This window comes from Ornithorhynchus anatinus, chromosome 1 (assembly GCF_004115215.2).
Source record: "Ornithorhynchus anatinus isolate Pmale09 chromosome 1, mOrnAna1.pri.v4, whole genome shotgun sequence".
In the NCBI taxonomy this organism is placed as follows: Eukaryota; Metazoa; Chordata; class Mammalia; order Monotremata; family Ornithorhynchidae; genus Ornithorhynchus; species Ornithorhynchus anatinus.
In genome coordinates, this window is record NC_041728.1 from 41,084,217 (window position 1) to 41,110,554 (window position 26,338).

The window sequence follows — 26,338 nt, forward strand, 5'->3', positions numbered from 1 at the left end:
CTCTTCCCACTAGGCCATGCCGCTTAGCATGCCGGCTCATCTGCCCCAGTCCCACCCTATCCTAGAGATCGATCGGTCAATCCATGGTATACTTTCAGTGCTTACTGTGTACAGAGCCCTTGGGGGAGTCCAATCTAGTGGAGTTGGTAGACAGAATCCCTAGCTCTAGGAGGGAATGGGATCAGGCTTCCAGGGAAGTGGGGAGAAGGACCACAAAGCAGTGTGGTCTAATGGAAAGAGCACAGGCCGAGAAGAGATGGGACCTGAGTTCTAATCCTGACCCTATTTACTTGCGATGTGACCTTGGGCAAGTCGCTTCACTTCTCTGGGCCTCGGTTAACTCATCTGTAAAATGGGGATTCAATACCCGTTCCCTTTCCTACTTAGACTGTGAGCCTCATGTAGGACAGTGATTGTGTTTGACCTATCTTATAGCTACCCCAGAGCTTAGTACCGGGCTTGGCACATAGTAACCGCTTAACGTCTCCTCTAAGAGGCCTTCCCTAAGTCCTAACTTTCCTCTTCTCCCTCACCTTTCTAATAATAATGATGGCATTTATTAAGTGCTTTGTGCCAGGCACTGTACTAAGCGCTGGGGCTTTGTATAATGGCTGGAGTCACCCTGACTTGCTCCCTTCATTCATCTCCCCCAACCCCACAGCATTTTTGTACATATCTGTAATTTATTTATATTAACATCCTGTCTACCATCTCTGTTGTACTGTACCCTTCTGATGCCTTAAGTACAGCGTTCTGCACACAGTGAGTGCTCAATAAATACCACTTAAGCAGCAGCAGCAGGATGTCAAGGACCCTGAGGGGGGATGGAGGCAGAGAACCTGGAAGTGACACTGGCACATCGGGGAATCAATCGATCGACGGTATTTACTGAGTGCTTACTATGTGTAGAGAGCACTGTACTAAGCGCTAGGGAGAGTCCAATGCAACAGAATTAGCCGACGGGTTCCCTGCCCGTCACGACTTTACAGTCCAGAGGAGCTGGGCTTTGCCCCCGAGCAGGCTCCGACAAGCCCCCTTCCAGGCGGCCCTGAGAAGAACCCAGAGCTGCTTCACGCCTGCTTTACAGATGACTACAGCCCGACTATGCTGTACTGAGGATAACTTTTCACCCCCAATGAACCAACTGATCAACCATATCTATTAAGCACCCGCTGTGAGCAGGGCAATCTACTAAGCAGTTTGGTGAGTACGATATAACAGAGTTGGTAGACACATTCCCTGCCCACAAGGAGGTTATATTCTAGATCTTGCCCAGGGATGATTTACTCTGTACAGGCAGCCTCCTTAATCTCTTTTATGCCTCACTCGGATGGCCCCAGTTATCCCGAGACTTAAGTGCCACAAAGCAGGATGTGGCAATCCAAAAGGGAAAAAGAATTCATATCTACAGCCAAAGGCTAGCAACTGGAGGCTCTGCATTTGCTCTTTCCCTTTTAACCTCTGAAGCAGGAGCAAGTAGAAGAGATGTGTGCCTCTCCCCGGCCTTTCTCCACCACATGGAAATCAACAGCCCATCTCTGGGGCTCCTTTTCTCATCGTTACCGTTCTAATTTGCTACGGTCAAATCCACCTGGAATTTGTGGGGGTCTCTTCTCCTCTCGTAATAAAGCGGCCTTCTGAGATTAAGGGGATGGAGAAATGGATAAGGGCAGCTCTTATCTCGCTAGCCGGGGGAAGGCGGAAATTGAGACATTTTAGACAGGACTGGTCCACTTCTTACCCGGCCCCACTCCCCACTATCCTCAGAGATGAAGTCATCTTCTCTGGGGGGTGGGGAGAGTGGGGGGTGTGTGAGGTGTGTGTGTGTGCGGGGGGGTGACTTAGGGAGCGGTCGGGGAGAGGCAGGGAGGGAAAGTGTAGGAAAGAGGGTTTGTGGAGATCAACAGACTCCTATGTGAATCCCTTTATTGACCGTCAGCTCTCCTAGGGACAGGGACCCAGTCTCATATCCTCCTGCATTTTCTTTCCCAGCACATAGTACTTCAGTGCTCTGTACCCACTAGGGGCTTAATAAATACTATTAATACTGATGGGGGTGAGGGGTGGGCAAAACATAGCATCTCTTTGCCTCTCCAACCTTGTCCGGCACAAGTAAATATGTATCACATCTCTATAGAGGTATATAAATAAAAATAAACACATCTCCTCCTCACTCATGAGAGGACCTCTACCCAGCTTATTAGCTTGCTTATAAGTGTCGACACGACATCAAGGATTCTTCATAGAATAAATGCCTTAACAATTCTATTGACAGGTTATGAAAACACATTTTTGTATGCACCGCCCTCTGCAGCTTCTCAAAACTCATTAAGTGGTCCTCTAGGCAAAAACGTTTCTAGCAAGTAGAGGAGCCAAGTGAATGGAGTGGGGGGGAGGGAGCGTGAGGAGGGGCAGGGAGGTAAGTGAATGGGGAACATTGCACCTATCAGGAATCTCTGCTAATGAACTCAATGGCCATTCCTTCCCTCTGATCATCACCGTTCCTCGGCACTGTCTCCTAAGGCCGCTGTTTTGTCGTTGGATTCTACCCCAGTCAGAATAGGAAAAGGATGTCCTTAATCGTCACGGAAGGAGAACACAAATCTGTGGCTTTAGACCTTTCTAGTTGGAGCCAGGCTCACCCCTAGGTGCTGAGAAATGGGGTCAGTGGGCCCCGGTATTCAAATTAGCTATTATTTAAAATAGGGTGGAGAGAGTAGGGACTCTCTTGAGCACTTATTCCTAAATCATAAACAGAATACACCATCTCCAGAAATTCAGAAGTCAGCTAGAAATTGAAAAGCAAAGAAGCTGCATGGGCCTGGGAGTCAGAAGGGCCTGAGTTCTCATCCCATTTCTGCCACTTGTCTGCAGCTTGACCGTGAGCCAGTCACTTCACCTTCTCGGGGCTACAGTTTCCACCTCTGTAAAATGGGGATTAAGACCGTGAGAGCCCCATGTGGGTCAGGGACTGTGTCCAACCCGATTAGCTCGTATCTACCCCAGTGTCTGGCACATAGTTAGAGCTTAACAGAGACCGTAAAAGAAAAAAGCCCTACAGCAGACTCCAAAAGTCAGGGAAGGGCAGGGGGTGAGGATGGAAGGGAGGAAAGGCTATTTCTAAATGGCGGGACTCCAGGACTCCACGATACAGAAAATCGCAATCAAACATTTGCTCTCTGAGTGTGACCTGACTCACCACTACCACAACCCAAAGAGTGAGCGGCAAATGGGGGGAAACCTTCGTTTTAGACAGAGGCTGGAAAGGGCAAGGGGCGTGCCCCAGGACTCCCAGGAAGCTGGAGGAGATTTGAGGAAGAGGACCTGGAACTTTTTGCAGTTTGCCTGCTGCTGCCACGGGCTGTCTCTCCCCCAAGGATGACCCGGCGGACAGACGGGCAGACAGAAGCCTAGGTGTGAGGGCCACCTGCCAGGAGGTCAGTGGGAGAAGACGGCCAGAAGGCTCTAGAGACACGAACGATACGGCAAAATAATTTGACAGATAAAAAGAAAAGAAAAAAAAAGAATCCCAGACACACAAACCCTCCAAGACAGATACTGATCTTTAATTTAAAACAGAGTGAGTTTATTCACGAGGAAAACAGTGACAGAATACCCCTGGGACTTGGCGTTTCGGGCCGACGATTAAAATTGCATTAAAAAGCCAAGGGGAGGGGAGGGAGTCTTAGAGGGATGTGGAAAAAGAGCTGTCGATTTCTTGACTCGGTTTAAAAATATTCACCTTCGGGGGAGAGAGCGAGGAGGAGGGGGAGAGGGGGAAGACAGCCACTTATTAAATTAGGTTTTGGAGGACGGGGTTTATAGTTTCCCCATCTCGGGGTATGTGCTCCTCTTTCTTGATGGACCGGGACAGGCCTCCAGAGGGGGTTGAGCGATGGTCACAGAGTGCACACGGGGACAAGAGGAGATTATTTTATCCCCAGATAAAAGGGCGGCGGGCAGAAGGGGAGAAGGGGAATCTGCTTCCGACGGATTGGCATCAAAACCTGAGGTATTTAAAATTGCACAGACCCACGAGCTCGTGTGTACCACAACAGGCTGTGAGCCCCACGTGGGATAGGGAGTGTGTCCGCTCCCGAAGACCTATCCCGGGGCTTGGCACCACGGAGAGCTCTAAACAAATACCACTATTACTACCGTCAGTATTATTACAATCACCATTGTCGTTCACGGAGGGACAGGCAGAGTGCAGACCACGAGGGGCTCGAAATAGCCTTGTAAAAAAAAATGCCTTTACCTGCATCCCATCTCAGGTGCCGGCGAGCAGAACCGAGGCGAGCCGGAGAGGAGGCAGGCCGGACCTCCCGCCCGCTGACCCGCGCTGGTGACGAGACCGATCCGACGCCCCTGCGGCCAGGCGGGGTCTCGCGTCTCGCCCTCCATCGGTGGTGGCTCTCTCCCTTCCTTCTTCTCTTCCTGCCGCCGGCCTCTGCCAGGTGAAAGGCCGCCGGGCTCCTCCCGGGTGGGCACGGTCACAGCCGGGCGGACCCGCCCCCGGAGACGGCCGGGGCGGTTGGTGGACCTCAGCCGTCGATGGCCCGCTTGGGTCGTTTGACCTGGCCGCTTTCATCGTCCAGGCGGCAAGAGGCCTCCCCGGGGTGGTCCGTCCCCTCGTCCAGCCGAGATCTCGCCGGGAAGCCCCGGCCGGCAGCCAGCACCTGCCGGACGGTCACGTTGACGCGGGCCGTCCGTAGATAGCTGGCGCAGACCTGCCAGTCGTCCTCTGAGCAGGACTCCGCCACTGACCCCGCCGGGAGGGCTTCTGGGAGCGGAGTGTCCAGGCAGCGGGGCAAGATGGTGCCCTCGAGGTTGGGAAGGACCCGGGGCACGGCGTGGTTCAAGAGGCGGCTGAAACCTGACATGACCATGATATCCCCACTGTGCACGAACATGGCGGTGGGGGCTTCGTCCCTTTTCAGGCCACCCAGTAGGAAGATGGCCGATTGCCCGAAGCTAGGAAAGAAATCATGCGATAGTTAGTGAGTGAGAGACAGAGAGAGACAGCACAATGAGAGAATACCTCGTCTCAGAGGCCCAAGTTTGAATCATCGTTATCAGTACAGGACTGGCCGAGGACAAGACCATTTAGGAAAAAAAAGAGTATAATTTAGTTCTAAGGTCCATCTTTGCTTAAATTATCACCTTAGCGACAGCAGCACGCACGGTTTAGTCCTGGCAAGGTCCCCTAAAGATACAGAGTCTTTCATCAGGATTCCAGCATTGTACTGGAGCACCGAGCTTCTCTTAAATGACCACGATGCGTGGGCCACTCACATCATTCGACTCTGATCGAGAGGCCCCGTCAGCCAGCTGCACACCTAGCCGGGCTCTCTCTCTCCCCTGGCCAATGCTTGTTGCCCCCGATCGGGCCATTTGCTCTGTTGTCACAGGGCTGGAGAACGGCAGGCCAATGGTGCCCTCCGCCTTGCCTAGTTTGAAAGCCAGCATTTTATGCGGAGATGGACCAAAAGAAGAAGCCGATCTCTGCGTGTGTATGTGTGTGCTGGAGGGGTCCTAAGAGGTCTACATGCATGCTTGCGTGCCAACCTCCTGCTCAGCTGCAACGCATGATGTGTACAAGTGCGTGTGTGTGGGGAAGTGGTTCGCTTCTCTCTCTCTCTCTCGCTGTTGCAGCAAACTTACTAAAACCAACTAAATCACAAGAGCTGAAATTCCAGAGAGAATATGAGCTGGAGAGAGATAGGTAGTTTTGTTGTTTTAGGGGGCGGTCTCCATTTGTACTACACAGAGCAGCAAGAGTTTCTTGGTCCTTCGAGGATTGCTATGATCGGGTTCTACTTAAGCTTGTTTCCGATCTCTATCACTACACCCGATCTCATTCCTGCACCTCCTTTCTCCATCAGGCTCCTACCGGAGATACATCTGAATATCCTGTCAATTCGGACAGGCGGTCTCCCGACTGCTCCGATGCTTGGCCCCCTCGGGTCACCCCCTCCGCTGCCTCTTCCGCACAGGTGACTGATTGCTCGGGCCACCTCCCCAAGCTGACACAAACTCATTTCACTTGGCTCGTGACCGTTTCAGAGGCCTCTAGTCATAGCAAGTCTTTCTGCCTTCCCGACATCCGATAGAAATTTTGCCACCCTAACGTGAACCGGAAACAATGCGATACGGTGCCCCGCCCCCCAAATCTCTCTAAATCCAACCAGAACCGTGTGTTTTGGGTTACCTGAACGACAGGAGAGGTCTGGAGTGATCGAGCTCAGATCTGTCCACGTGGATCCCCAGAGTGGAGTCTAAGCGATAGTAATTCAGGATTCCCGCTTCGGCTCGGAAGTCCCGAAAACCACACGCAGCAGCCACTTGCTCTGAGAGGAATGCCAGGTCTGAAGGGAAGGGGCTGTAGTGATCTGCGGAGTATTCCTTTGGAGGAGAAAAAGGGCCAATACATACACATGACATCATCTCAGAAAACAGAACGCAGGCAGAGCTGATGCCATTTTAAATTTGGTCCTGGTGCAAATTGTTGAGGTGGGAGCTTTACTGAGTGCTGGGGTAGATATGAGATACCCAAGTCAGACACGCTCCCGTCTTGCACAGGGCTCACAGTATAAGAAGGGAGAAAGGGTATCTCATCCTCATTTTATAGGTGAGGAAATGTGGCAGAACTGGGATTAGAACTCAGGTTCCCTGATGCCCAAGCCCATGCTCTTTCCACTAGACCAGGCTGCTTCTCTCTTTCTAGCCTCCTACGTAGTCTCAGAGCACATTTACATCAACCATCACAGCAAGTGACCTACCAATATCATCCCACTCCATTCCTAGCCAAGGGGGAGTCAAAAGAGGCTAAAAGCAGCTAAAACATCACATCAAGTTTGGCCTTCCGAAAAAGGTTTCAGGGGGAAGCTTCAACAGTGAAGGGTCTGCTAACCATTAGCCTGGGAACTGGACAAGACAGGGACCACTGTTTCTATTTGGCCTGGCAGACTAAGTTGGCGACCAAAAAAATAAATCATCCAACCGAAGGTATTTCCTGAGGCCTTGCTATGTGCAGAGCACTAAACTAAGCGCTTGGGAGAGTACAATACAATAGAATTAGCAGTCCCGTTCCCTGCCCATAATAAGCCGGGTGACGGAGGGGGAGATGGTCATCAGTAAGTAACTCCAAATATATAACTCGAAGGTATATAAGTGCTGTGGGGTTGGGGTGAATATCAAATGCCCAGAAGTCACAGATCCAAGTGTACAGATGACAGGGAAGGGAGCGGGAGCCGGGGAAAAGAGGGCTTAATCGGGGAAGGTCTCTTGCGGGACATATGACTTTAATAAGATTTTGAAGGTGGGAAGGGCGTGGTGGTGTGGCATACAAAGAGGGGGAGGGAGTTCCAGGCCAGGGGCAGGACGTGGCTTGTGAAAATGGCAAGTTTTTTTTTTTAATGGTATTTGTTAAGTGCTTACTATGTGCTAGGTACTGTACTAAGCACTGGGGTAAATACAAGATAATCAGGACCCCCATGGGGCTCATGGTCTCAATCCCCGTTTTACAGATGAGGTAACTGAGGCACAGAAGTGATCTGTCCAAGGTCACAGAGCAGATAAGTGGCGGGGCTGGGATTAGAACTCAGGTCCTTTGACTCCCAGGCCCGTTCTCTTTCCACTAGGCCACACCGTGTACTCTCCCTTCAAACAAAAGAGTCCTCACCAGGCCCTGCTCTTCCTCCCTAAACTTTTAAGTGACTCGACAATCTCAAAGACTGGCAGGACCACAGTCTTGATTAAGACTTGAACATAGTCGTTCCCTCTGCCCAGGGAAGTTCGGAGGCCAATTTGGTTAAGCATGCCTGCAGTATCCTGCTAGACTCTGCTGTCGCGTTCCCATGCTCCTTCCCCCTCTTGCCTGCCTCCTTTCCTGACCGACTCAAAATCTGCTTAAGAAACTCATTTTTGTCTCGGCGATCTTCACCAGGCCTCCGGTGTCTTCCGCCGGACAGGCCGCTGGCTGGGAAGTGGGAGTGGCAGCTTCGGGCTGAGCACTCAGGTTCTCCTCAGGAGCCAACTGATGATAGGTGGGCGCGCTGACTCCAATTCCCTGACTCCTGTACTCCGGCCCAATCCCCCGTGACCTCTTGGCTGCCTCTGAGCCGGCTGACTTCTCCCTCCTGCTGGAAGCTCTATCCCACCTTGTTTTCCTGGACCACAGTATTTATTCAACACCTACGCAGAACGAAGCACTCTAGTCAGAGCCTGGAAGAGTACAACAGATGAAGGCCCAAATTCCCTGTCCTCATCATCAATGGTGTGTACACAACAGTGGAATTTATTGAGCTCTTCCTGTGTGCAGAGCATGGGGACGCCCCGTCTTCCTGGAACCTATCTGACTCTTTCTAAATTCTTTGCGTCTCCTATCTCTCATCCCCCACTGTAGGCTCTGTTCTGGGTTCCTTACCTTTCTCTCTTTAGATTTCTGGGGGAGCTACCGACTATGATAGATGGAGATCTGCTTGGCCAGCCCCAACCCCTTTCCTACTACACCATCATATACTTCTTTTTTCTATTTTTTACGATACTTTATGCCCTTACTATGTGCCAGGCACTGTACTAAGCACTGGGGTAGATAAGAGCTAATCAAGCTGGACAAAATCCAGGTACCATGGGGCTCACAGTATCAATCCCCACTTTACAGATGAGGTCTCTGAGGCACAGAGAGGGGAAGTGACTTGCTCAAGATCACAAAGCTCTTTGGCTCCACGCAATTTCTGGTCCTCAGAGTCTTCGGATATGTTGCTCTACTGATATAAGGGACACACTCCCTTAAGGGGATGGATCAGGCCCTCTCTATATTTAGCTGTTGGCAGTATACTTTAATGTCAGTGATGACACAAAGTCAAGGACAAGGAAGAGCTCTTCTGGAAATAGTTGGCAATGAGAAACTTGGAGGCAGGTGTCAGAATTCCTTCAACACTTCCAACTCGGAAGACTTACAGCACCACCCAAAGTCCTAGAAACAGCCATTCAAGAACTACTTCATGCAGATGACTGTACCCTAGAAACAGATGGCCAAAAATACATGGAAATGACTATAAACCACATAGCTGAAAATTTATTTTTTGTTGGTATTTGTTAGGTGCTATGTGCCAAGCACTGTTCTAAGCGTTGTGGTTGATACAAGGTAATCAGGTTGTCCCACATGGGGCTCACAGTCTTAACCCCCATTTTACAGATGAGGTAATTGAGGCCCAGAGAAGTTAAGTGACTTGTCCAAGGTCACATAGCAGATAAATAGCAGAGCTGGGATTAGAACCCACGTCCTCTGACTCCCAAGCCCGTGCTCTTTCCGCTAAGCCACGCTGCTTCTCATACCTAATCAGGTTGGACAAAGTCCCTGTCCCACATGGGGCTCACAGTCTTGAGTTCCATTTTACCAATGAGGTAAGTGAGGGCCAGAGAAGTGAAGTGACTTGTCCAGGGTCACACAGAAAACAAGTGACAGATCCGGGACTAAAACTCAGGTCCTTCTGACTCGCGGGCCCCTGATTTATCCACTAGGTCGTGCTGCACCAATAATCGGTGCTTACTGATGATATCTTAAGAAAAACAAGGTGATGTATCAGCCAGTACCAAGGAAGCCACATACATGGCCAAAAAATCTATACCAACAACTACACCGGACTCGATCCTGTCAAAGAATTCTGATTCCCGGGCGGTGGACTTGCCAACGAAGCACCGATATACAAGGAAGGAGAAAAACTCATCAAGAAGGCAAGCACATCCCTTAGGAGACTGTCCTACAAAGTGTGGGGACAGTGTGATACGAAGCTTCAGATCAAACTAAAGGTCTACAGAGCTGCAATACTGTCATACCTATTCTTCAGCTTTGAGATCAGATCTGGTCTCGGGGCAGGTCCGCCAGGGTCACCTATGGGCTACGATCAACAGCAACACAGATAATTAATGAAGTGAGCCTCCTAGCACTGAAGCTAAACTCCTCAACCCAGCTATGCTGGGTGGAACACGTGAAGTGAACGAATGACTGAGGAATGCCAAACGACTGCGGAGGAGAGAACCGAACTCGGGAACGTGGAAGCAAGAAGGAGGAGAGAAGACGTTTTAAGGGCACAGCAAAACAAAGCCTTATACAATGCTGCAACCGATCCAAAAACTGGGAGTCAGCTCCTCGGGAGAGACCAGCAGGGTGTACTGCTCTCAAGACAGGGTTTCTGGAGGGAATGAAAGACGAGGCGAAAGTGAAAAGAGCATCCCGGGCAGCGGACGCATCAAATATGACAGCTAAATGTGGAACGGCCTTTCGAAGGCAGTGCTCTGCACGGAATAAGTGCTCAATAACCACCACTGATTGACTGATTTGACTGGGCACACGGTGTAGCTGGGACATGGTCTCGCACTAGCTATATTAGTCAGTCACCCTCCCCCTGGCGGGTGACCTTCTCCGAAAGGGCTGTCTTCTTGTCTTCTTTGAATATGGAGGAGAGCTACGCAGCGATAAAGACCCCTGGCCAGGAAAATCTCAGTACCTTACTGTCCCAGTTGTAGTGGTAACCCAGGGTGACCCAGCGCAGTTTCTCCAGTAAACTCCGGGGTTCCCGTTTGTTCACATCTTTAGTCCTGAAAATAAAACAACAGAAAGATTTTCATTTCAGGTGGCAACTGCATGTTGCCAAGGACCTTTAATCTGAGACCCACCGCGTGCTCTATTCTCATTACCCTTGGCAAGCCTCATTATCCAGTTTTGCAGATGGGGAAACTAGGGCAGAGAGGCAATGATTTGGCCAAGATTCAATAGCGGTTCAGTGGCAGAGCTGGAAAATGGCTCCCATCATTTCTGATTCCTAATCCCCAATGCTAAGCACTCCGCTGAAGAGACTCTCCAAAGAAAAGGATGAGTCTCCAGGGCTACTCAAAAACAACAAAAGCCAGGCCAGGAAGAGAGCCTTGGTCATTTATAACAAATGCAACCAAGGGAGCTCTAGGTGAGCAGTGACTTGGTGAGTATAGAATGTTCCATTTTGATTTGTGGGGTGACGTTGCTATTAAGCATCGCTATCACCACTTTTACAATGGTGACAGCTCGCTGGAACGCCCGAGTGGGAAAGACACCTCTGGTGAAATACTGTAATGAAGCAAAATCTACCAGTTGACAATAATTTTTTCCCTGTGAACATAAGGATGGCTGGATAATTGAGATCTAGCTCACAAGGGTCCCATGGACTTGATTTGGTTTCAGACCTTTGAGTCAAATCTTCTGGAAGAAGCCTTCTGGAAAAAAAATAAAATGCAAGGTGTCCTCTCGGCAACTGTACCTGGTCTATCCTATCTAACGATTCAGCAATTGCTTTCTTGAAGGGAAGATCCGGTAAATTCTGCGGCTTGTCCTTTTTTTTTTCTTTTTTTGGTTAATTTTGAGCTAGTCAATTTGATGGTGAACAGAAATAGGTTTACTGGATCTATCTGCCCTATGTGTCCACTCGATAGAGCATCTAAGAAATTTGGGGAGAGGTTCTTCTAAAATAGAGATGGTCAACAGTCCTGCATATGGCAGAACAGAAAGGACAAAACTGATACTGACAGTAAGGGTGGCTTTTCACCCAAGCGACAGCTATTTCAGAGAAAAAGAAAAGGTTTTACAGATTTCCAGACTAGCTTTCTCCACCAATGACCATTCCCGGTGGAAATGAAGTTTCAGTAACTCTGGGAAACAGACGATACCAGTGTCAGTTTCCTTTGTTGCAACCAGGGCCAGCTCTGAACTCCTCATCTGACCGAGGCGGCCCGCACCACCTGCTGAGCTGCACAGGTCAGTCGGTCAGTCAATCATATTTACTGAGCGCTTACAGTGTGCTGAGCACTGTACTAAGCGCTTGTGAGAGTACAACACAGCAATAATCGGACATCTTCCCCGTCTGCAATGAGCTTAGAGTCTAGAGGACGAGCTGACGGTCTGAAGGGTCTATGTGGACAGATACACCTCAGACCACCCATTCGTGGGGGGGGAAGTGGGGCTGATGGGCTCCATGGATAACGCCATTAGCTTCACCCCGTCCCCATCTCCCAATTTGGGAGGAAACTGTGTGACTAGGGTACTGTTAGACCTTGGAAGAAAGCAGCAACAGCGAGAATCTAGATGGACCAAGGATATGTATGTGGAAAACTTTCCCAGCCCTCGCCTGCACCAAGCCTGACAAACTGGGGTCGTCAGACCCTTATTTTCAAAAGCACCGAGTTCGATCACCACTGCAAAGGTTAGCGCAGCTACCGCCAGGAAGACTTGTAGCAGGAAACTGCTCGGTCAGGAAGAAGTGGTGAGGCTTAGAGGAAAAAGCCAGGGCCTGGGGGGCAGATGACCCGGGTCCTAACCCTGGCACTGCCACTCGTCTGCTGTGAGACCTTGGCTGAATCACTTCACTTCCTCTGCGCCTCAGTTCCCTCATCTGTAAAATGGGGATTAAGACTGAGAGCCCCATGTGGGACAGGGACTGTGTCCAGCCGGATTATCCTGTATCTACCCCAGTGCTTAATATAGTGCCAGACACACAGAAAGCGCTTAACACATACCACACATTATTATTGTTATAAATATTATTAAGAGTTGGCCTCAAGGGATCTGTGACATTTTGCAGGCCAGAGTAGCCAGGGCCTTTGGCCGTAGGTAAGACACGATGAGGCGACTGAGTCGAAATCTTACTTCTGGGCGCCCCGGTAAACCCCTCTTTTAATTTCTACCTTCGCACTGTCTGGCAGCTGGAGAGCCACGGCTACCGGAACCCTCTTTCCTCCCGCTGTAAGCGTGGGAGGGAAACACCGACACCTTGGAAGCTGCTGGAAACTCCCGTTGCCTGGCTGACATTCAGCTCGCTTTCATAGATGGCCTAATTTAATGAATTAGTCATTTTCATTTTCAAATGAAATGTAAATTTCTATCTGTTAAGCGCCGCTCTAAGTGCCAGGATAGACACAAGTTAATCAGGACAGACACAGTCCCTGCCCCTCACGGGGCCCACGGTCTAGGTAGGCGGGAGAACAGGTACTGAATCCCCATTTTCCTGGTGAAGAAACTGAGGCACGGAGAAGTTAAGTGACTTGCCCAAGGTCACACAGCAAGCTAGTGGCAGAGCCAGGATTAGAACACAGGTCCTGGGACTCCCAAGTCTGTGCTTTTTCCACTTGGCTATGGTGCTTCCCGCCACGGTGCTGAATTCCAAGTATGCTCGCCCGCTGCTACTGCGTAAGGAGGAGAACTAAGAAGAGGGAGTATGCCGTCCTTGTACTGGCAGGGGAAAAAATATATATATATATATCTAATTCCAAGATTAAATATAAGGCGAATGGCAAAAATTGCACGCTCTGAAGTCTACCCGTATGGATGGCTTGTGGCTTGTTAGACGGGGCTTGTTTAAAAAAGGGCCACCCTTTATTTCCCTTCATAACATCATCATCCGTGTGGCTAGTGATATCAGGGCTTTTGCCAAAGTATAGCCTGCTAAGCCTTTAAACCCCCTAGTTGCTTCATTCATTCAATAATATTTACTGACTGCTTACCGTGTGCACAGCACTAAACTAAGTGCTTGGGAGAGTACTATATATAAACAGACATGTGCCTTGCCCAGCGATACAGTCGGAGGGTTTCAGTACCCTAAGGGATTTTTTATTATTGTGCTACTGTGTTAAACTACTTTCTCACTCCAGAGACAACCGAGAGCTCAGGATTTTGCCAATTTAATTGAAAAGGCACCTGGGGATCCCTTTGGAGGAAAGATGCCAGACAAATGTCTGATTTAGCAGGAACAGGAGGATTAAAAAGAGCAGTCCTGGGACAGTGCAGCTGGGATTGCGACGGAATTGAATTCCAGAGGGGAATAATGAATCTTAACGCTTGCAATAAGCGATGATATTTCAGCCTGCCAAACCTCAAGTGGAGTTCACACACCCGCTCTGAGAAGGAGTACGGCCTAGTGGATAGAGCCCAGGCCCGGCGTCAGAAGGACCTGGGTTCTAATCCCAGCTCCGTCGCCTGTCTGCTGTGTGACCTTGGGCAAGTCACTTCACCTCTCTGGGCTTCAGTTACCTCATCTGTAAAATGGTGATTAAGACTGTGAGCCCCACGCGGAACAGGGACTGTGTCCAACCCGATTAGCTTGTATCTACCCCAGCGTTTAAAACAGGGTTTGACACATAGTAAGTGCTTAACAGATATTATCATCATCATCCAAACTTCTTGTTGCTGTTTCTTTTCTCTGCTCTGAAATCCCCTAGAGCCTCTACCCCAAAAAAGAAGCTACACTGCGGCTTAAGCAATACTTTGCGTGGATCCTCGGGGATTAATAATAACTGTGTTATTTGTTACGTGCTTACTTTACTAAGCACTGGGGAGGATACCAGATAGACAGGTCCCACAAGGGGCTCACAGTGTAAGTAGGAGGGAGAACAGGCACTGAATCCACATTTTGCAGATGAGAAAACTGAGGCACAAGGAAGCTAAGTGACTTACCCAAGGTCACATAGCAGACAAGTGGCATTCAAACAGCCCAATCCCGGTTTTGTGCCTGTCCTCCCTCTTCTCTTCAGGGAAACAGTTTGGGGCTGGGAAAAGGGAGAAGGACACCCAGATTCCAGTCTCAATCCTGCCACCTCTCATATGCCCTTGGTCCAATCTCTAGGCCTGTTTCCTCATCTGGAAATTGGGGATAAAATATCCTGTGTCCTCCATTGTGAGCTCTATGTGGGACAGAGGCTGTGTCCTACCTGATTTTCTTGGATCTAACTCAGCACTCCTGCTGCTTGATGTAGAATAAGCAATTCAGAAATATCATCATCATCATTATTCAGGGCAACTGCCCTGCAATAATAACAAAAAGAACTCTAATGTTTATGAAGTGCTTACTCTGTACTGGGCGTTGAGGAAGATTCAAGATGATCAGATGGGACATGATCCTTGGCCCGAATGGAGCTCGCAATCAAAGATGGTGGAAGAAGAAGAATTTTATGAGCCTACCTACCTCACAAACAGTTGCAGTCACCTGCTCCCGATGGTACAAATCTGGGAAACTGTATTTCTCCTCAGCAATTAATACAGTGCTCTGCACACAGTAAGTGCTCAGTAAATGCCGTTGCTATGTATACTACTAATAGAAAATTGCAGCTACTGAGAGGATAGTGAAGGGTCAACAAAATTGTCAGTGAAGAGGGTGGAGCGGGAGAAAGGGATGGATTTTAGGCCAGTGAGGTTGGCGACCTCTGAAACGGTCCCTCTTTTCACCAGGGGACACTGGTCTTACATCGAGTGGGGTACGAAGGGGGAGAGCGGCCCGTGACATTACGGCCTCGGTCACGGACTTGCCCCAAAGGCACGTGCCGAGAGAGGAGAGTGAGCGAAGAGTGAAGAAGCAAAGGGCTGAAGTTGAAGGGAGAGGGTTCACCTAATGCCTGATGAGGGAGTCTACAGTGGATCTCGGGCAACTGGTTTCAAAACGGGGTGGTTTAAATGCTCTTGGCATAAGGAAAGCAACGGTGGGAGGAAACCGGCCAGAGGATAAATACGTCACTTTCCCTCCAGGGTTATGAGCATCCTCAAAACCACCCCAAAGAAACTCCATCTCTCCAAAACCAGCAGACGCTCCGGCCCGTTGCTCATAAACAATTAATGACAAGTGAATCATTTTTCATTAATGTCTGCCTCCCTCTCTAGACTGCGAGCTCGTAGTGGGCGGGGAATGTGTCTGTTTAATATAATAGCGTACTCTCCCCGGCACTTAGCACAATGCTCTGCACCCAGTAAGTGCTCGATAAATATGACTGACTCTCCACCAGCTCCCCCCTTCCCATCCGACCATTCCCGCCACTGGCCGACCCTCCGGCTTGCACTCTGAGCTGGCCCCAAGCTAGCCTTCTAACTGCCTCTTCCTCCCAACTCTCCCACCGCTGACGGCTCACCCCCTTCCTTCCTCTTTATGTTCAGTTTCAAGGTTTGCCTGAAGTTTCATGTGTTGATGAAAGCTAGACCTAAAAAAGTGTCTGAACCAGAGACCTTTCATGTTAGGCCAATGTGCTAACCGCTATGCTACGGAAACCTCACGTTCCACCTTTGAAGCTCTCTTGGAAACGGTCCTTCTCCATGAGGCTCTCCCCAACGCATTCTTGCCTCGCCAATGCCATCTAACCATCGCTCCGTCTGCCCCACCTGACACTGATGGGTTTATCTGTCGACTTCTTCGGCTCTTGCTTCCTCGAGCAGTTACCCAGCCGGAGTTTTCTGCTGTTCCGACTGTGCGTATCTAATCTGTGTCTGCCTATCACCCCCCTCCGGACGCTTGACTCTGGCCGGACAGCGACCGTTTCTTTTGACTTTTTACTGACCGCTCCCGAGCGCCTGGACTCTTCAGGTTGCTCCACACACGGTAGACGTTCAATACACACGACCAAACTAACTCCTCCAGGCTCATCTCTCTCCGCCTCTCCCCTTTCTAGTTCAGTCTTCCTACAGCAGCAGATTCCTCTCTTCCTCCAAAAGCTTCAAGACCTTCTGCCCAGTAGTTCCCGCATTTCTAACCGGCCGCTTCTCCCCTCATCTCCATCTGTACTCCCATAAGCCCCTTCTCCTAGGCAGACCTCCGTACCGCCACCCCCCCCTTCACGTGACATTCCCCTTAGAAACTCCAGCAGGCGATTTCTCTATTCCTTCTCACCAAGCCATGCCCCTCTCCCTCGAACCTTTACCGAAATGCTATTTTCCGCCTGACACCTTTGCAGGCTACTGCTTCCCTCTCCCCACCCTCCCTTTCCCATGCTGGGTTCCAGCACTCCATACTAAGCCCTTGTGTCCAAATCCTTTCACTCTGTTGCTTCTCCTGCCTGAAATTATCTTTGTGTCTGTCTCCCTTGATGGACTGAAAGCTCTTCAAGGGCGGGGATCTTGCCTACCAGCTCTATGGTACTCTCCCAAGTGCTCAGTACATAGCCCGGCACAGAGAAAATGCTTAATAAATTCCACTGAATAAATACACATTCTAGTCCTCCCAGTTTTTACCTTTGTGAGCATATTACAGATTTCCATTATTTACACTCCTGTACTATTCATCTAATGGCATGTTTGCTTTACTTGATTTCCCCCGTGGGATTGAAAGGACCATTTCTTGTCTGGAGAGGTAGCGTGGCTTAGTGGAAATAGCCCGGGAAATAGAGGTCATGGGTTCTAATTCCACCACCGCCACTTATCAGCTGTGTGACTTTGGGCACGTGACTTCACTTCTCTGTGCCTCAGTGACCTCATCTATAAAATGGGGATTAAGACTGTGAGCCCCAAGTGGGACAACCTGATTACCTTGTATCTACCCCAATGCTTAGAACAATGCTTGGCACATAGTAAGCGCTTAACAAATATCATCATTATTATTATTACTGTTATTATTCTGCGGAAAGTAGGTGGTCATTAAATCCTACTGATGATGACAGAGCAGCGATGAGGTTGCCCTGAAGAGTTTGCAGTTGGGGCGGGGGGGGAATTCACCTCAAGTGCTCTTGGCTCTGTGCCCACACATTACCGGTCTCTTGGGCAGACAGGTGCCGGTCCAGGTTACACACGTTAGGCTTCTGAGAATACAGCTTCAGGCACTGCTTCACCCAATGCCGCTGGTAACCGGGGAGGAAGGGGTTGGGGATAAAGATGAACCCTATCCAAATGAGAGAAAACAAAGGCATTAAAAGACAAGACAATTTTTGCCCTAACTGGCAGCTCCATCAGTCAAGCGATGGTATTTGCTGGGTGTGTACTCTGTGCAGAACACTATACTAAACTTATGGGAGAGCACAAGGACGTGGGGCCTAATCTTGGCTCTGTCACTTGCTTGCTTTGTGATCTTGGGCACGTCACGATCTGGGGCAAGTCACGTACATTCCAAACGCTTAGTACTGTGCTCTGTACGTAGTAAGCGCTCAATAAATACTATTGAATGAATTAATTTCTATGAGCCTCGGTTAACTCATCTGCAAAATGGGAATTAAAACCGTGAGCCCTTTGTGGGACAGGGACTTGGTCCAACAGGATGATCATGTATCTAACTCTGCACTTAGTACAGTGCCTGGCACATAGTAAGCGCTTAACAAATACCACCACCAGCAGAAAAAAAAAAAAAACAGTTCATAAACACAACTCTTGCTGTCAAGGAGTTTAGACTCCAGAGAGGTCGACTGACTTAAAATACACTACAGGTCAGGAAAGCCAACAGAGAATCAGCGTGGCTCAGTGGAAAGAGCCCGGGCTTGGGGGTCAGAGGTCATGGGTTCGAATCCTGGCTCTGCCACTTGTCAACTGTGTGACCGTGGGCAAGTCACAACTTCTCTGTGCCTCAGTTACTCATCTGTAAAATGGGGATTAACGGTGAGCCTCACGTGGGACAACCTGATTACCCTATATCTACCCCAGCGCTCAGAACAGATTTCTTGTCTGGAGAGGTAGCGTGGCTTAGTGGAAATAGCCCAGGAAATAGAGGTCATGGGTTCTAATTCCACCACCGCCACTTATCAGCTGTGTGACTTTGGGCACGTGACTTCACTTCTCTGTGCCTCAGTGACCTCATCTATAAAATGGGGATTAAGACTATGAGCCCCAAGTGGGACAACCTGATTACCTTGTATCTACCCCAATGCTTAGAACAATGCTTGGCACATAGTAAGCGCTTAACAAATACCATCATTATTATTATTACTGTTATTATTCTGCAGAAAGTAGGCGGTCATTAAATCCTACTGATGATGACAGAACAGATGTGCCAATATACCAACATTATATAAGGACATACATGTAAATGCTCAGGGGTTGGGACTAAGTACATGAGACAGGCAGTCAGGAAGGAAAATAGGAAGGGGGGGAAGGAGAGGTTAGTCCAGGAAGGCTTCCTGGAGGAGATGTGATTTCAGTAGAGCTGTGCGGATGGAGATGTGTATGGGGAGGGAGTTCTAGGACTCTGCCCAATGCCTGCTGTGTGACCACAAGTCACTTCACTGCTGTAGGCCTTAGTTACTTCATTTGTATGATGGAGATTAAATCCTACTACCACCCACTTAGACTGCAAGCCCTGTGTGGGATAGGTACTGAGTCCAACCTAATTATCTTGTATCTACAAGATACATAGAGTAGCTTGGCGTAGAGTAAGTGCTTAGTACGGTGCTTTGCACACAGTAAGCACTCAATAAACACAACTGAATGTACAAGTACCCTTTGAAAACAAAGAGCAAGAGTCAGAATCTGAAACAAAGCAGGCCTCGAAAAGCACATACCAAATGCCTAACGTGGAAGAGACTTCAGGGACTTTTGCCTTTTAGTCTCTGCCACTTTTCTGCTGTGTGACCTCGGGCAAGTCACTTAATTTCTCTATGCCTCAGTTCTCTCATCCGTAAAATGGGGAATGAAGCCTGCGAGCCTCACGGGGGACATGGACTGTGTCCAACCTGATTAGCTTGTATCTACCCCAGCATCTAGCAAAGTGTCTGGCCCACAGTAAGTGCTTAACGGATACCGTTTAAAAAAACAAACAAAAAAACCCCAGAGGAAAGTCTTTTCTGCTGCATCTGCATCCATGATTTAAATCTCACCAATGGCCTGACCCTTGTCCACGACGGAGAGTGACCTATAATCTCTAAACTCTATGCTAACCCTGGCAGATCAGTCCACGCTATTTCTTTGACAAGTAACCCTTACTGTAGGTGAGGAATGTGCCTGTTTATTACTGTACTGTGCTCTCCCAAGTGCTTAGTTGAGCGCTCTGCAGGCCGTAAGCGCTCAATAAATACTGACTGACTAGGTCAGGCTTCTGGAATGAGCCCCTCCCCAAAGCTGTCTTTCGGCAGCAGGTAAAGTGGCACTGACCCGGGTAGCCTTCCAGGCCATAGGCTTGCCACTGACTGACTGGCTGCAGGCCTGCTCGATGGGCATCTTGCTCGCTGACCGAGGATTCGCTTAGCCGAGACTTGAATACCTGGCAGGGGGACAAGGAAAGTCAGATTAATTAGGGTACATATTAACCGTTTAGAATGTGCTAGGTGCTGGAGTAGATACAAGATAACCAGTTCAGAAGCTGCTTGGCCTATTGGAAAGTGCCCGGCCCGGGGAGTCAAAAGGACCTGGGTTCTAATTCCAGCCCAGTTCTGTGACCTTGGTCATGTCACTTAGCTTCTCTGGGTCTCAGTTACCTCATCTGTAAAATGGGGATTAAGATTAAGAGCCCCATGGGGGACAAGAACCATGTCTAACCCGATTATCTTGTATCTACCCCAGTGCTTAGTATGGTGTCTGGTACAGAGTAAACGCTTAACAATTACCATAAAAACAAACAAACCAGGGGCTCACAGTCTCAGAAGTGAGAGCCATTTCCCATTTTACAGATGAGAAAACTGAGACACTGAAAGGTTAAGTAAGGACTTGCCCAAGGTTGGCTGGAGAATGGACACCAGAAACCGTATCTCCAGATCACTGTCTCATCCAGAAAGTGGCCTAGTGGATACAGCCCTGGCCTGGGAGTCAGAAGGACCCGGATTCTAACCCCGGTTCCGCCACTTTTCTGCTGTGACCATGGGCTAGTCACTTCCCTCCTCGGTGCCTCATTTACCTCATCTGCAAAGTGGATATTAAGACTGTGAGCTCCATCTGACATGGACGGTATCCAACCTGAATGGCTAGTACCTAATGCAATGCTTAATACAGTGCCTGACATAATAAGTGCTTGGTAAATACTGTGAAAAAGCCTGGAAAATAGTCACAGCTCTTTTTACTCTCAGAGGGAGGTGCACGCACCCTTCTCCCCAGAACTCCAATCAATCCATCATATTTACTGAGTGCTTACTGTTTTTAGGGCACTGTTCTAAGTGCTTGGGTGGGTACAACACAACAATGGAACAGACACATTCCCTGCCCACAGCAAGCTTATAGTCTAGAGGAGGAAGCCTAATGGATAGAGCACGGGCCTTGGGAGTCAGACGTACCTGCTGTCTAGCATGGGAAAGTCACTTAACATCTCTGTGCCTCAGTTATCTCAATCTGTAAAACGGGGTTTGAGGCTGTGAGCTCCACATGGGGCTTACCTGTATCCATCCCAGCGCTTAGTACGGTGCCTGGAACACAGTAGGTGCTTAACAAATACCATAACCAATTGGATCGCAAGACAGAGCCCAGCAGCTGGCTAGTTCTTGCAATTAGGTGGCCAGCCCGGCTAGCTTGGACTCTCCGCCCGGGTTGCCCCTGGGTAGCTGGAGTGGAACTGTGGGAGCTCAAGTATCCATCTGAGAATCCTGGGGATTGTGCTGGAGGAAATTAGGATCCCAACTGATTTTGGCCCAAGGAGGAACTAACTCACTAAATAAATGTCTGAGGTGGCTTTTCTGATTCTCTAAAAAATGATGGGTGTAGGCTAAATACTTGTGCTATTTGTTAAGCCTTTATTATGTGCCCAACACTATAACCAATCAAATGCTTTTACTGAGAGCTTACTGTACTAAGTGCTTGGGAGAGTACATTACAGAGTTGGTAAACAGGTTCCTTGCCAAAAATGAGAAGTGGAGACAATGTAAATTAATAAGTCACGAGGATATACTCTCCCAAGAATTGAAGCAGTGTGGTCTAGTGGATAAACCCGGGCACAGGAGCCAGAATACCTGGGTTCTGATGCCTGCTCTGCTACTTGCCTGGTGTGAGACCATGGGCAAGTCACTTAACTTCTCCGTGCCTCAGTTTCCTTAATCACAAAAGGGGGATTCAATATCTGTTCTCAGACTGCGAGCCCCATGTGGAACAGACACTGCATCCTACTTGATTAACTTCTATCTATCCCAGAGCTCAGAACAGTGCTTGACACACAGTAAGCACGTAACATAAAAAAAAAAGCATTGGGGTCGATACGAGACAACCGGTTCACACACAGTCCATGTTTCATCACGTGGGGCTCGCAGTCTAAGAAGGAGGTAGAACAGGTACTGAATCCTTGTTTTACAGATGAGGAAACTGAGTCCCGGAGCAGTTAAGTGACTTGCCCGAGGTCACAAAGCAGGCAAGTGGCGGAGCCAGGACTAGAACCAGGTTCTTTAGTTCCCAGGCCTGTGCTGTGCTGCAGAGAAGCAGCGTGGCTTAGTGCAAAGAGCACAGACTTGGGAGTCAGAGGTCATGGGACCTAATCCCGGCTCCGCCATTTGTCAGGTTTGTGACCTTGGGTAAGTCACTTAACTTCTCTATGCCTCAGTTCACTCATCTGTAAAATAGGGATTAAAAATGTGAGCCCCATGTGGGTCAACCTGTTTGCCTTGTATCTACCCAGCGCTTAGAACATTCATTCATTCAATAGTATTTATTGAGCGCTTACTATGTGCAGAGCACTGTACTAAGCGCTTGGAATGAACAAGTCGGCAACAGATAGAGACAGTCCCTGCCGTTTGACGGGCTTACAGTCTAATTGGGGGAGACGGACAGACAAGAACAATGGCAATAAATAGAGTCAAGAATAAATAGAGACTTGACACATAGTAAGCGCTTAACAAATACCAAAATTATTATTATTTTTCCACTAGGCCACGCTGCTTTTGGTTAGCAGGGAGCGGATGGGTCTCGGTAAAGCCTCTGCCTTCAAAAGTATACCAAATGTACAGGTGAATGCCTCATCGATTCTGGGGCAGCGGCGTGTAGAGCCAAAGTGGCACCAAGACTACCCATGGTGCCCGAGGGACGTTATCTCAAAATAAGAGAACTCCTTCCAAGTCACTGTGACATCTGGAGAGAACTCAAAGTCAGGATAATTCCCATTTGTCTAAACTTACAGGGAGTCTGTTGGCTTTCAACACCAATGACTCCGGAGCTCATCACAATACCCGCTGGGACACTAAACTCAGAAAAATCCACTGGATGCTTCATTACCCAAGAGCTGGCACCTTGCTTTGGCCTTAGATATTCAGCAAAATCCTGTAGTTCGACTTACTGGAAACACATGCTCTCACTTGACAGTCATTGAGAGAAGCGGCTTGGCCTGGTGGAAAGAGCAAAGGCCTGGGAGTCAGGAGGACCTGGCTGCTAATCCCGGGCTCAGCCCCTTGCCTGCTGTATGTCCCCAAGCAAGCTCATCTTCTCTGGGCCTCGGTTTCCTCATCCGAAATTGGAGCTGGGACTGACCTGATTCTCTTATATCCGTCCCAGTACTTAGTACAGTGTTGGACTGGTAGTAGGCATTTAACAGATACCACAGTTATTGCCTGCGAGCCTCTCCAGCAGGAGGCGGGGAGGATGCTGGGTGTGAACCTTTCGGATTGACTCCTCGGGTGATTCTGGGACGTCTCAGGGCTTTATAATAACTGTGGCATTTGGTATGCGCTTTTTGTGCGCCAAGCACTTTGTTAAGCGATGGAGTGGATACGACACAATCAGCACGAAACGGACGCTGACCCATTCGATTAAGAAGCACAGTGGCCTCCTAATGGTTAGAACACGGGTCTGGAATGCAAAAGGACCTGGGTTCTAATCTCAGCTCTGACATTTGTCTGCTCTGTGACCTTGGGCAAGTCACTTAATTTCTCTATGCCTCAGTTACTCTGCATATAATATGGGGATTAACACCGTGGGCCCTTTGTGGGACAGGGACTGTGTCCAATCCTAGAGTAGCCAGGATTACTAAATGCTGAGATACAGACAAGACAGATTGAACAGTCTCTATCCCACATGGGGCTCTCAGTCTTCATCCCCATTTTAAAGGTGAGGTAACTGTGGCCAAGAGAAGTGAAGTGACTTAACCAAGGTCACATAGCAGATGGGTGGCGGAGCCGGGATTACTAAACACTGGGGTAGACACAAGATAGATTGAACAGTCTCTGTCCCACAAGGAGCTCTCAGTCTTCATCCCCATTTTATAGATGAGGGAAGTGACTTGCCCAGGGTCACATGGCGGACCAGGGGCAGGGCTGGGATGAAACCCCAGATGCTCTGACTCCCAGGCCCTGGCGCGAGCCCCCAAGTCGTGCTGCTTCTCGGAAGTTTACACTGCACGGCCGGAGAGAGACCCTTCGGCAGCATTCCGTCCACCCAAGTCTCTGAAGTTTTCGGCTGGCACGAGGACTGGCACGATGGCTGGCACTCACTCTTGGCTTCAAAGCTCTCCATCCCCTTGCCCCCTCCTACCTCACTTCCCTTCTTTCTACTGCCCACCCCACACGCTCCGCTCCTTTGCCACTCACCTCCTCACCGTCCCTCGTTCTCGCCTGCCCCGCCGTCGACCCCTGACCCACGTCCTCCCGCTGTCCTGGAATGCCCTCCCTCCTCACCTCCACCAAACTAGCTCTCTTCCCCACTTCAAAGTCCTCCTGAGAGCCCACCTCCTCCAAGAGGCCTTCCCAGACCCAGAGAAGCAGCGTGGCTTAGTGGAAAGAGCACTGGTTTGGGAGTCAAAGATCGTGGGTTCTAATCTTGGATCTGCCATGCATCAGCAGTGTGACTTTAGGCAAGTCATTTGACTTCTCTGGGCCTCAGTTACCTCATCTTTCAAATGGGGATTAAGACTATGAGCCCACGTGGGAAAACCTGATTATTTTGTAACTACCCCAGTGCTTAGAAAAGTGCTCAGCACAGTGTAAGCACTTAACGAATGCCATCATTACTTTATTATTCCCCCTTCTAGACTATGAGCCCGTTGTTGGGTTGGGATTGTCTTTGTTGTTGAATTGTACTTTCCAAGTGCTTAGTCCAGTGCTCTGTACAGAGTAAGCACTCAATACTTAGATTGTGAGCCCGTCTTTGAGACTGTGAACCCGTTGTTGGGCAGGGATCGTCTCGCTGTTGCCAAATTGTACTTTCCAAGCACTTAGTCCAGTGCTCTGCACATAGTAAGCAGTCAATAATTAGACCGTGAACCCCATGTGGGTTTTGTCTCTTTCTGTAGCCAAATTGTCCTTTCCAAGAGCTTAGTTCAGTGCTCTGCACAGAGTAAGTGCTCCATAATTAGACCGTGAGCCCCTTGGTGGGCAGAGATGGTCTCTCTCTGTAGCCGAATTGTAGCTTCCAAGCGCTCATTCGTTAGTATTTACTGAGTGCTGGCTCTGTGCAGAGCACTGGTCTAAGCGCTTGGAATGGACAATTGGGCAACAGAGAGAGACAAGAGGACAGCGCTCTGCACAGAGTAACAGCTCCATAATCAGGCTGTGAGCCCCACTAGGGGGGAGGGATCATCCCTCTGGACGAATTGTAGTTTCCCAGCGCTTAGGACAGCACTCTGCACAGAGTCAGTGCTCCATAATCAGACTGTGAGCCCCATGGGGGGGGGGGAGGGAATCATCTCTGTTGCCAAAGTGTAGCTTCCACAGGGCTTAGGACAGTGCTCTGCACAGAGTCAGCGCTCCATAATTAGCCTGTGAGCCCCATGAAGAAGGGGAGAGATCATCTCTGTGGCCTAATTGTAGTTTCCCAGGGCTTAGGATAGTGCTCTGCACAGAGTAGGCGCTCCATAATCAGACTGTGAGCCCCATGCGGGTGAGGGATCGTCTCTGTGGCCGAAGTGTAGCTTCCACAAGCGCTCAGGGCAGTGCTCCGCACCCACGAAGGGCTCAATAAATCCGACTGGATGAATGAATTAGAGAATTAGATGAATGAATTAGAGAAGCAACGTGGCTCAGTGGAAAGAGCCTGGGATTGGGTTCGAATCCCGACTGCCCCTTGTCAGCCGTGTGACTCTGGGCAAGTCACTTCACTTCTCTCTGCCTCAGTTCCCTCACCTGTAAAATAGGGATGAAGCCTGGGAGCCTCCCGTGGGACAACCTCATTCCCCTATATCTCCCCCAGTGCATAGAACAGTGCTCTGCACGAAGTAAGCGCTTAACAGATACCAACATTATTATGAAGTCAGAGACGCAGCGTGGCTCAGTGGAAAGAGCCCGAGCTTGGGAGTCAGAGGTCATGGGTTCGAATCCCGCCTCTGCCCCCTTGTCGGCTGGGTGACCGTGGGCAAGTCACTTACCTTCTCTGGGCCTCATCTGTCAAATGGGGAGGAAGCCTGGGAGCCTCCCGTGGGCCCACCTGATGACCCTGTCTCTCCCCCAGCGCTTAGAACAGTGCTCTGCACGCAGTGAGCGCTTAACAGATCCCAACGTTAATTGGAGGCCAGCGATTGAATGGGGGTGGCGGGCTGGGGCGTTGCTTGGGGCGTTGCTTGGTACCTTGCGTCCCGGCGGAGCGGCGGAGAAGTCGATGACGGCGCCGAGGTGGGAGCCCCCCGGGCCGCCCCGCCGGTAGAAGCGGAAGAGCTTGCGAAAGGCGTCCTCCCCGGGCAACGCCGCCGACATCTTGCCCATCTGGCTGCGGCCGGTCCTTCCCGCCTTCCTTCCCGCC

At 49.7% G+C, this 26,338-nt stretch overlaps 1 protein-coding gene across 1 annotated transcript; it reads right to left on the reverse strand.

Moving 5' to 3' along the window:
- Positions 1-3,545: 3,545 nt before the first annotated feature.
- Positions 3,546-26,294, reverse strand: ALKBH1 (alkB homolog 1, histone H2A dioxygenase). Its single transcript, XM_029060411.1, has 6 exons — positions 26,167-26,294; positions 19,859-19,967; positions 17,501-17,663; positions 10,515-10,605; positions 6,212-6,405; positions 3,546-4,974 (listed from the first exon to the last, which is right to left on the reverse strand). The coding sequence occupies exons 1-6, from the start codon at positions 26,290-26,292 to the stop codon at positions 4,545-4,547; spliced, it is 1,113 nt and encodes a 370-aa protein (XP_028916244.1). The 5' UTR covers positions 26,293-26,294; the 3' UTR covers positions 3,546-4,544.
- Between the last annotated feature and the right edge of the window lie 44 nt (positions 26,295-26,338).